The sequence below is a fragment of the Euprymna scolopes genome, chromosome 27 (genome assembly GCF_053919585.1).
Source record: "Euprymna scolopes isolate OS-2025 chromosome 27, ASM5391958v1, whole genome shotgun sequence".
Taxonomy (NCBI): domain Eukaryota; kingdom Metazoa; phylum Mollusca; class Cephalopoda; order Sepiida; family Sepiolidae; genus Euprymna; species Euprymna scolopes.
The window spans coordinates 75,634,001-75,646,760 of record NC_136508.1 but is presented as its reverse complement, the minus strand read 5'-3'; the positions used below and the strand labels follow the sequence as shown (position 1 = coordinate 75,646,760).

The 12,760-nt window shown below is 35.7% G+C and overlaps 1 protein-coding gene across 1 annotated transcript in view; it reads right to left on the bottom strand.

The window, feature by feature from the left end:
* The window catches only part of LOC145248918 (uncharacterized), a 424,846-nt gene that overhangs the window by 171,000 nt on the left and 241,086 nt on the right, over positions 1–12,760 (bottom strand). The window contains exon 19 of the mRNA XM_080110703.1: positions 7,771–7,944. Within this exon, the coding sequence (XP_079966829.1) occupies positions 7,771–7,944 (174 nt within the window). The remainder of the gene's footprint in view (positions 1–7,770; positions 7,945–12,760) is intronic.

Sequence of the window (12,760 nt, the reverse complement as noted above, 5' to 3'; positions counted from 1 at the left end):
GACTACCCGAAAAAATTAATATACAAGAAATAAATGTTACCATAGTCAATTAAAGTTCAGTTCTTGTTTTTATTTGTTTTGAAATAGTTTGTAATTCTCTTTACTTGAAATAATTACAGCGAACCGAAATTAAAACGAACTTTAAGACGATAACTACTTAAAATTTTTTTTATATAAACTACACATGTAATAATCGAATATTCCTCAAGCACAAAATAACGGAAAACATAAAAATATGCTTATAAATATCCCTTACTCTCTTAAATTGTTAACACAGAATGCTCAGTTCCCCCTCCTTCAAACTGAATCCATTTCAAAGTCGCTGCCATTTTGATTTTTTTTAACCGGTTCGTGAATTAAAAAAAAATACAAAACACTTAAAACTACAAACCAATGAACTTTTCTACCATAAAAGTAACTTTTATTGACTATTGTAACATTTATTTCTTGTATATTTATATATATATATATATATATATATATATATATATATATATATATATATATATATAACATTTTCTCTTTTTAAGGAAACATCATTTTGTTGGTCACATTTGGCTCGAAATGGAAACAAAGTTGATATAAAAAATATATTTTCGCGAAAATTATTTTTACTTTCATCATATTTTTCTTAGGGTAAAATTTTTGAGTATCAAAACCTATCTCTTTACAACCTCCTCCTTTTCATAACCTATCATACATTCATCAATCAAAGTCCATTTTCTGTAGGCTGTTTTTGAACCCAGTGAACGACGGGCACTTCTGCTAGTATATATGTATATATATATATATATATATATATATATATATATATATAATAAGTTCCACAGCCATATATATATATATATATATATATACACAGTGTCGGCAAAAAGAAAGTCCGCACTTATAATTGTTTCAAAAACTGCAAATTTAAGCTAAATTTAATGTAACTGTTAAAACAAACTATACCTAATTTAAGTGGCCTTTTATTCCTCTATAATTTTACCTTTTAATATTTGCTTTCTAATTTTAATATTCTAGTGATCACGTCAGTTAAAAAAAATTAAAAGTCAAATATGGGCAGGTAAAATTATAGAGGAATAAAAGGCGTATATGTATATATATTGGCGGTCGAGTTTCAATCACTGCTTGAGATAGTTCCTAGTCTAGTCAAACTGAAAAGCTGTGATAGACCGAAGCAGTTTTTCTGTGGATGACGGCTACGTATATATATATATTTATATATATATATATATATATATATATATATATATATATATATATATATATACGTATATTTACTTTATGTATATATCATTTTTAACCTATAATTATCTACAATACGAACAGATTTAAATGAAAATATATACAAATTCTACAATAAGATGACTGAAATTTTATGTTTTCTCGAATGATAACATTTTCTGTTATAATTATTACAAATATTCTACATCTTATATGCGTTTCATAAATTTATAGACGTGTACTTTATATCTTGAAGCCGTCTATTATTTTTTTTATTTACAAAGGGGGTAGACGGTTGCTAAATGATTAACAACCTGGATGGAAAATGTTGGTGCACCAGGTTCGAATCCAGTTTGTACCACAGAAAATCTTTCACTTTGGGATGTGGACAATCTTCGCCTATTTTGTTTTATTTTTTTATGGAAGTGGCTTATGTATTCCCATAAACAATTCTAACTAGAAATGTATTAGGGAAGTTAATACCAACATTTCTTATCACATGCGTAATGCACAAGTGAATTACATTTTTAAATATCTGCTTATACATTAAAGGAACTATGTGTGCGCGCAGGTGCACGCGCATGTGTGCGTGATTTCGTTCCACATGTATATCAAAACAGCTGGGCCGATTTGTTTAATTTTCAGAAATGTACTTTATGTTTCTGGGAGTAGGTTTTGTATCGGAATGTTTCCAATTCGTATAGATAATTGGAAAAATCCTTTTAAAAGAGGCAGTCCGATCTTGACCAAAGTTAACACCCTTATACAGCCTAAACCACAAGCGCATTGGAGAAAATTGATAACCAACGCACAAATAGAAGGATCTGGGGTATAAAATTAAAAGGAGGTTTATTGCTAAGACAGAGTCTTGTTCGAAATTATTTTTTTCTGTTTAGAGCACAATTGAACCATGATACTTGATGCTTGTATTTTAAACTTTAATTCGAGACATTATATAAAATAATTTTGTAAAATAAGCAGTAGGTTCTCTATAGTGAATGTAGATTACAGTATATTTTTGACTAAGTCGCATCGGCGAGGAAGGCGAAGCTTCCTCCTGGTGCACTTAGATGGGTCGCCGATTTAATTAAAAATGCGCCATATCTACCGATTCGGATGACAATAAAAGTATTGAAAGTGTGAAATATTGTTTGATCCTTATTCAATCCTGGGCAACATCGGGTACTTCTGCTACTATCAATATAAATGATAAATTCTAATATATCACAATTAAATTATTCATGAAGGTAAACAACATCCCATCACAATGATGGAATTGGAATAATCATAAATATCAGTATTCCCCTCGTGGTCTCAAATCTGTTCTGCAAATCGTATTTTCAGAACACAAATTTTCTTGCAACATATTTTGTTGACATATATGAAAATAGCAACCACGCATTAAATAGACATAATCAGGACACTCGCCAATATAATGTTGTACCCATTTAAAGCGTATTTTCTGCTTTTTTTCATATTATTTGGCCGTCCTTGTAACATATATATTGATACAAATGTAAGACGCATACAGCTCGAACAAACTTAATGAAAAGAAAAATAAACACGAACTACAACAGTATATACATACGAAATTTATTTAAAAGTTTTAAGACTTTTTGTACAGCCATTTGAAATTGTGGTAGACTCTTGCAAATTCAGTGTATTATTGCTTTTTTTACATAGGCATCACCACTTGTCAAGGCCAAGAGGCCACCGAGGATAAGGGTTAAAGAGTGCACAGTAGAAATTGGACAATATAGTAACCGTTAGTAATGGAGATTCGGTAAATTTGTTAACTTATATGGACCGGCTAATCCAAAACTTGTTTATGTTAGACTTGAGGACAACCATATTGTAGTCAGCTGGAAAGCAGGAAAACAGAAGACAATTCCATAGACGTGCAGTTATAAGAAAGAAGCTTTGCTCATGGAATCTACGTTTAGGTTTAGGCACAGATAAAGAGTGGGCGAAATTATTGATAGTGTTTTCTGCTAGACGGGTGTTTCTTGTGAAAGTTTGGCGAGGGAGGACCATAGATTAAAGCTCAGCCGAGCACTTGCCATGAAAATAAGGATAAAGCAGAGAAAAACTAACAGCAGCTCTTTTGTGAGAAAGAGGTTGCAAGGAAGAGAAAAGGACATCCCCTAAGAGGCTACGAAGTTTATTTTGAACTCTATCAAGCCAGGATGAGTCCTATGAAATGACTGACCAATTTTTGTGATTTTAGATTCAATTGCAGCAGGAAATACACCCTACTAAAGCCTGATTGCCACAGCTGGTGAATTTCAAAAAATGCAATCTGGACATGTGGACATTTCAAAAGAAATATATGCAATAAAATCCGGTTCTAAATTTGAAAAAATGTCACAGCAACGTATAGAATTCTTCAGACTGATTTTGGACCATCGTGCATACATTGAGCATCAGTTTTGGCATAAAAGATTCAAGGAGGGCAGGAATTTTTTGAGGAAGGATGAGAGTTGGAGTATGAGTAAGGAAATCAAAACACCAGAGTTGATTGACCAAATAAAAAATTTAATGGATGAGAACCCTCGTGTGCCTATCAAGACAATAAGTCCAAAGTTTAATGTCATTGTAGGAACTGTACACGCCATTATTAACGAGAAACTTAAGATGCGGAAGATTTTCGTGAAGTTTGCCCGAGGGATGGTCAAGGAAAATAAGAATATTTGACCAAGATGGTCAGTAAGACAGTTCCTCGCCCTCTCTATAGTCCAGACCTTGTTCCCTCTGACTTTTGGTTAATCCCTGAGCCCAAGGAAAAACTTACAGGCTATCTTTCCCTTTCTTTTCCGGCTTTGCGGCATTGGTTCGAGCCTGCCTGCCTACTACCACTTTTTTTCTGAACACACACTTCCAAACAACCGGGCTACATAACTCAATCCCAAAATTAAACAATATTTTGTATATATTTTGTGTGCTTAAAATACATAGAGGAAAAAGTGGAGAGAAACAAACGTTGATTAAATGATTTTTATTCTAATAATTGTATCATTAATTCTGGTCACTAAATTAGTTTAATCATGCTTGTGTATTTCCAGAAAAATTTAGAAGTACCCCTTAGTAGATTATAGTTTTATTAGTAGTTTTTTTTTTGTTATACTACCAACAGTAGAAGATTTTGTTTTCAACAAAATCAAATAAAAAAAGTTATTTCAAGGAATCGTTTTTGATATCAGACAATAGACACAATTTTTTCGATTCCGATACCGATTCCGATACCCTTTTCTTTTCTTTACAAGGTGATCACCACTTATCAAGGCCCGGAGCCACTCAAGGATAAGCGTTATTGCATGTACAGTACGTTAGTGTGAGGATTTAATAAAAGTGTCTACTTAAGGGGGCGGTTCACCAGGAATTTGTTTATGTTGGACTTGAAGACATCCAGGTTGTAGTCAGGTGGGAAGCAGGCAGACGGAACCGAGTTCCACGGGCGTGCAGTTCTAAGAAAGAAGCTTTGTTCATGAAATCTACGTTTTGATTTAAGCATAGATAAAGAATGGGGAAAAATTTTGCCAGTGGTTTCAGCTAGACGGGTGTTTTTCATAAAAGATTGGAGAGGGGGGACTAGAGATTGGAGCTCAGACGAGCACCTCCAATGGAAATAACGATAAAACAAAGATAGGCTTCCAACGTCTCTTCTGTGGGAGAGAGGTTGCAGGGAAGAGAAAAGGGCATCCCCCACTAAGCCACGAAGTCTATTTTGCACTCTGTCAAGGCAGGATAGGCTTTTTAGCAGCTCCTGCCCAGATATTCCACCTTTGGGCGTACTTGGCTTTTATATAGATAGATAGAGTTAAAGTTCCGATTTTTCTGATTCGGATTCCAATCAATCGTTCCAACAAAAATGATCCATTAGATTTGGAAGATATTAACTACACAATGCGGCTTTCATGATATAGCAAGAATATACTCTAGGATATTCTCTTTCTATTTGCACGGTCCAATAAAGAGACTCTGATTGAATAGGGCTATCAGAGTTTACCAACCCCCAACAACTGTCCCATCACCATAATATTTAATCCTTGTGTTTGTTTTACAAGTACTTTAATAGAATTTACTGGGACAAACTTGTAGCTCTTGTGCCCTTCTTGACGTAAACACACGCGTCAAACCCGATGAGCAGCAACATTCAATGTCTACACTATAAAAGTTCTTACGATGCCGGAGAATCTTTTATTTAGAAAGTTTCTTCCGTCGAACTAATAGAACCCTCTTATATTTAAAATGTTCTTGAAGACATGATCTTTCATGCCTTGATTACATTTGTATTTTTAAAGGTGAATACAGCGTAAGCCCCCACCCCCCCAAAAAAAACAAAAGCTCAATGGAGGCCATCTAGAACATATGCTGTAGAACGGAGAAAAAAGGCCAAAGACCCTAGTGTTTTGATGTGATGTTTTTGAATATAATAAATTAGTTATGACCTAAGTTTGATTTCATTCGGACAAAACAGGAAGAAACAGGGCCTAACTAGAGTTCGGGCCCGTTTTTTTTGGGGGGGGTCGCCCTGTATAAGAAAGAAAAAAACGACTATACAAAAGTATAAGAACAATTTAGTTTTCGATTACATTACAACAATTTAAATACTTACAGATAGTGAAAAATCGATGATAATAGCGATTGATAATTTTAATTTTTTATCATATAGACTACTATTTTCACTTTGAATGTTATTTTCACAATACATTGGTCGATGTGACATCTGTTTGTTTTTTTCTGGTGCAACTCAGAAATTTCTCTGGCGCAACGAATACACGTGATAATAACAATTTCTAAGAGACAGTCTCATGAAGGTTACAAGTTTCATCCTAGGTACAGGCGACACTAAGAATACTATTTTTTTTATATAGGCATCACCACTTATCAACGCCAATAGGTCACTCGAGGACTAGGGTTATTACGAATTACTTAAGATGTCTACTTGGTCATGGCTGACAGAATAAAATCAAACCGCCCTGTGTATTTAAAAACGGCTTTATTCGAAATTCCGTAAAAATTACAGAGTTAAATAAGACACATATGAAGAATATCGGGAGTTCCATCGGCCGACTCATTGTGATAATAATATCCAAGGTAAGAATAGTTGTCTGAATAATCCCAATAATACAAATTCAGCTAGCAATGTTTCTGTTGCAAATGTTTATAAATCCGTGATTGTTTTAACGGATAGCGCGACTACTCTAATCGGTTCATCCTCCTTGGACCGTGCCGATGGTCAAGTGGTTAACGGCATAAACTGACGGCCTAGGTGTCCTCAGTTCGTTCCACAAAAATTACTTTCATTTACAACGTTGGCAAACTTCACGTGGTCCCTCCCGTAATCCCCGACGTCTTTATAGAAATAATTCTGACTAGAAAAATATAGAGGAAACCAATTCTGATTCATATGAGATGAGGATGAGGATGAGAATGAGGATGAGGATGAGAATGAGGATGAGGATGAGAATGAGGATGAGGATGAGGATGAGAATGAGGATGAGGATGAGAATGAGGATGAGGATGAGGATGAGAATGAGGATGAGGATGAGGATGAGAATGAGTATGAGGATGAGGATGAGGATGAGAATGAGGATGAGGATGAGAATGAGGATGAGGATGAGGATGAGAATGAGGATGAGAATGAGGATGAGAATGAGGATGAGGATGAGGATGAGGATGAGAATGAGGATGAGGATGAGGATGAGAATGAGAATGAGGATGAGGATGAGAATGAGGATGAGGATGAGAATGAGGATGAGGATGAGAATGAGGATGAGGATGAGGATGAGGATGAGAATGAGGATGAGGATGAGAATGAGGATGAGGATGAGGATGAGAATGAGGATGAGGATGAGAATGAGGATGAGGATGAGAATGAGGATGAGGATGAGGATGAGGATGAGAATGAGGATGAGGATGAGGATGAGAATGAGGATGAGGATGAGGATGAGGATGAGAATGAGGATGAGGATGAGAATGAGGATGAGGATGAGGATGAGGATGAGAATGAGGATGAGGATGAGGATGAGGATGAGAATGAGGATGAGGATGAGAATGAGGATGAGGATGAGGATGAGGATGAGAATGAGGATGAGGATGAGGATGAGGATGAGAATGAGGATGAGGATGAGGATGAGGATGAGGATGAGGATGAGAATGAGGATGAGAATGAGGATGAGGATGAGGATGAGAATGAGGATGAGGATGAGGATGAGGATGAGGATGAGGATGAGGATGAGAATGAGAATGAGGATGAGGATGAGGATGAGAATGAGGATGAGGATGAGAATGAGGATGAGGATGAGAATGAGGATGAGGATGAGGATGAGGATGAGAATGAGGATGAGGATGAGGATGAGGATGAGGATGAGAATGAGGATGAGGATGAGGATGAGAATGAGGATGAGGATGAGGATGAGGATGAGAATGAGAATGAGGATGAGGATGAGGATGAGGATGAGAATGAGGATGAGGATGAGGATGAGAATGAGGATGAGGATGAGGATGATTCGCCTTAAAATATTCATTTATTTTACTTACGTTTGCAAGTTGGAAATGCTGTCCAATTTCCGTTTTCAAGACATGTCACGTTCGGTGCTCCAACTAACACAAAACCTTCATTGCACAAAACGCGAACACTGTCATTACAGTAGAACTTGTTATTGTCGCTAACAAGATAACCATTCTTGATATCAGGTCGTTCACAAATTGTCTCTGGAAATAAAAGTGAAAACATATAAGAAGGAATAAATATTTGATAGAATGTAGAATTATAATCATAGTTGAGTAGTGTTTGATTGATGGAATATCAGCCCAATAGGCATTATTCATAAATGAGACACAATATCTCTTGTAAACGATTAACTTTCTCTATTTTTATAAACTTAAGTGGCTATATATATTTTATCTATAAGATACACTCCCAAACTACATCCCTGCTTGGCCTTCGGGTCAAGATCAAGGTGTAGTATCTGTTCTTCAGGTGCTGCACTTCAATTTCTTGTTCTCTGTCAGTGGAGGAGAAATCCTTCACGACTGAGACAATTTTTATTTTTGTTCCTTTTCTCCACGTTAAAAAAACGACCATGCTGTCTAACTCTGTCCCGTGGGGAGGCATTGTAAATAGGAACTACTTAATCCATCATTTTGAATTTTATAAGACAGCTGCTAGGTGAGTAAGTGGGAAAGGTTTACTTTAATTAAAGTGTATTCAAAGACGGCAAGGCGTGGTTAGAAACCTATCGAGAAATCTTAGATACATGTGGAAATTTTCAAGCAATAACAATAGAAACAATGGGCATACCTCCAATTTGAAAATTCAAAATTGGCTTTGTTTTTTTTGTTGTTTTTTTTTGTTTTTTTAATGCGTTTTTAGATATCAGTTAAGTAGGATTTCATGAATTTCCCTGTTTTATTAAAACTACTTAAGCGCAGCGTTTTCATTGTAGACAGTTTTAAAATTCGAAATCATGTAATAGTTTTTTTTATCAAAATTTGAATGATAATTTTAATTTAGTAGCTTTATATGTACATTTTAATTTTATTAACGGAATATAAAAATCTTCTCTTCTTTTAATGGACTCAAGTATTCTGCTGGGTATAATCAAGTTTACGCACGGGTTTCCATTAGATTACCTAAGTTAAGATACATTGAGCCTGGACAGTACTAAAAATGAGTGAGCATTTAGGAATACGAGTTTCAGAATTTGTTCTCAGCCGTCTGTACCTTTTACTTGGAGTCAAGCAATGCCCACTCGGTAAAAATCTGATTGCGCAACACTTGCTTTAGAATTATACGCGCAAGCACCCTTCCGAGGGGTATTATTGTCTCTCCAGCCTGAACAGAGACCATGATTCTGCTAATTACATACAGACGGAGCCAAAAGTAGGTGGACATGGTACGTTCACTAGACGTGACCCCGATGGATTATTTTTTTCGGGAAGTTGATCTCTCAATAATTTTTAAAAATATTTTATTGTCCACCTACTTTTTGATTGCTTGTATAATTCTTTAGAGGTTAACTGCTTTTCATGTGTTTATTCATAACTTAATATCAAATTAGAACTTTACTTTAAAAGAATTATTGAAAAAAAACCTATATATATATATATATATATATATATATATATATTTCGGAAAACTTAAATGTATGGTTTTGCTAAAGGAGTAACACAGTTTGGCAAATGTATGGTTTTGCTAAGAGAGTAAAACAATTTGGCGAATATGATTAAGAAAAAAATATCGTAAAATATTTAAAGACAAAATTAAGGTAATAGTACCACAATATATTTTAGTGAAGTTTGAGGTGAAATGTTGAAAAGCAGTTGATATATATACATATACATATATATACATATATATATATATATATATATATATATATATACAGGGTGCCCCCCCCCCAAAAAAAAGCAGAGGACATTCAATTGCTTTTCTGCGCATTTCACAGTCAACGGAGAAAAAAAGGCCAAAGACCCTAGTGTTTTGATGTGATATTTTGAATATAATAAACTAGCTATGGCCAAAGTTTCATTACATTCGTTTTTTGGGTTCACCCTGTACATATATATATATATATATATATATATATATATATATATATATATATATATATATTTATATATATATATATATATATTGCTACTTTGTTGTAGTGTAAATATTCCCGATAGTTGCACTATGATTATTGATAAAAAAGTATGTCCATAGTGTTAAAATAATATACATTAGAAACAACTGTATACACTTACTTAAAGGCGAACTGTTAAAGATAAGCGTGAAACCGACGGAAATAAGAAGGGTGTTATTATGAGTTCAAGAGTTCAAAGATGGCAGGCATAGGACAACCGAATAAACAAAATCGGATATCTCAGTTAGACTACTGAATTCTGGGAGAGAATTTATTTTTATAAGGCACGGAACATATATGTTAAAATATAACTGTTACGAATAGATGATAATACCCGAATAATTTATCCTATATATTAAACTAAACGCGTACTTATGATACACCCATCTTTCTGTTTATTCTGGGTACCGAGAAACTATCTGACTACATATAGAGATTCTCCCTCTTAGCATTAGTCCACCAGAAACGTGTGCTTTCCAATAAAACAAAACGCATGATCAGGTTAATCGATCTCATTAGTCACGTGGTAACAGCTTAATCGTGATATAGAGACAGATTAAAATATGGGTACTGTTTTAACAGTCCTAGTTAAACTTTACGACATACCTAGCGTTTGGTATATTTCATACATGATTGATGCAAAACTTTTTACAGGTTGAAGAAAGGGCAGTTAAAGCAAGTGTAATTAGCTTTTTTTTTTTTTTTTTTTTTTTTTTACAAAGGCATCACCACATTATCAAGGCGCAGAGGCCACTCAAGGATAAGGGTTAAAGAGTGTACAGTAGAAATTGGTCAATATAGTAATCATTAGTAATGAAAATTTGGTAAATTTAATAACTTATATGGAACGGCTCATCAAGAACTTATTTACTTTAGACTTGAACACAACCATATTGTAGTCAGCCGGAAAGCAGGAAAACGGAAGACAATTCCATAGGCGTGCAGTTCTAAGAAAGAAGCTTTGTTCATGGAATCTACGTTTAGGTTTAGGCACAGATAAAGAGTGGGGGAAATTATTGATAGTGTTTACAGCTAGACGAGTGTTTCTTGTGAAAGTTTGGCGAGGGGGGACCATAGATTGAAGCTCAGTCGAACACTTTCCATGAAAATAACGATACATCAGAGACAAACTCGCAACATCTCTTCTGTGAGATAGAGGTTGCAAGGAGGAGAAAAGGACATCTCCTACGAGGCTACGAAGTCTATTTTGAACTCTATCAAGGCAGGACAAGTCCTTTCTAGCAGCTCCTGCCCAGATGTGGCAACAGTATTCCATCCTTGGACGTACCTGGCTCTTATATAGGTAAAGAATAGCATCAGCAGTGAGATATCTACTGGATCGATAGAAAGATCCCACCATTTTTCCAGCGGCCTTGGCAACAGATTTGATATACGTGTTCCATTTAAGATCAGGAGTAATGGTCAAGCCCAGAAGCTTGTCAAAACTTGAGGCCTCCTGAAGACGAGAGCCATTCATTTCAATTGATGACAAATGTGAATTAGAATGTTGATGGTGTAAAGAGAGAAGCTTGGTTTTAGATGCATTAAAAGTAACCAGCCACTCCTTTCCCCATTGTACTACGTGCTCAAGATCAGAGGAGAGAGAATTGGAGAGAACTTGGTCGTTTACTGTCTTAGATGTGGTACCATAAATGGTAGTGTCGTCAGCATAAATGTCTACAAATGATGTAAGGATATGATTTGGAAGATCATTAATGTAGATCAGGAAAAGAGTTGGGCCCAGGATGGATCCCTGAGGGACACCGGCATTAATACTGTGAGCTTCTGATTTTTGCCCCTCAACTACTACTCTTATGAACCTATCAGAAAGAAATGATTTAATAATTGAGAAGACTTTTCCAGCTGTACCATAGCTAGCGATCTTATGAAGTAAACCTTTATGCCATACCCTATCAAAGGCTTTAGATATGTCAAGCGCAATTGCCCTAGAAAGATTGCCACCGTCGAGAGATTTGCTAATCCTATGCGATATAACTGTAAGGACATCTGCTGTAGATCTAGCAGAACGGAAACCATATTGAGTGTCACTAAGAAGGTTATTTTTGTTGAGATGTTTGATTACTTCTGTATTTAACACAGATTCTAGCAACTTACTCATGACGCACAGGAGACTTATTGGCCTGTACTGAGAGGGGGATGAGCGATCACCGGAATTCTTAAATACAGGGCATACTGATGAGATTTTCCAGGGAGATGGGAAGTAATTCTCCTTAACACAACGTTTAAACAGTTTTGTAAGTATGGGCGCTAATTCAGGTTGAAGTTTTTTGAGTACTATAATTGGAATACCATCAGGGCCAGTTGCTTTACTCGAATCAAGGTTTTTGATTAGCTTCGCAACATCACGTACAGATATACGTATATCACATAGCGTGTTTTCTGATACAGGAGGAAATATTGGGGGTTGGCGGTCTTGGTCGCAAAGGGTAGAATTAGCTGCAAAGTTCTTGACAAAGAGTTTGGCTTTGTCTGATGCTGACGAGATTACCTCAGGTCCATTGATAATAGTTGGGATGGAGCACACGCTTCTGTTCAGGATTCTGTTTGCTATTTGCCAAAACTGGTGGGAACCAAGCCGCTGCTCAGCTACTTTGGACTTAACAGATTGAGCATACAACACTCTTGCGTTCCTTATTACTTTCTTACAATGGTTGCTGGCAGTCCTGAAAACGGCTTTAGTTTCCATACATCTATTACGTTTGAAGCAGTGCAAAAAGTGATTTCTGTGCGCAATGGCAGCAGCACATTCTGGAGAGAACCATGGCTGGCTGTTAGGTTTTTGCTGAAACTTTTTAGAGGGTATGAAATGGTCAATACCTACAATGAACCATTCAGTTAGGTCTAATACTATAGAGGACACATCCTTTTTAAACATGGAA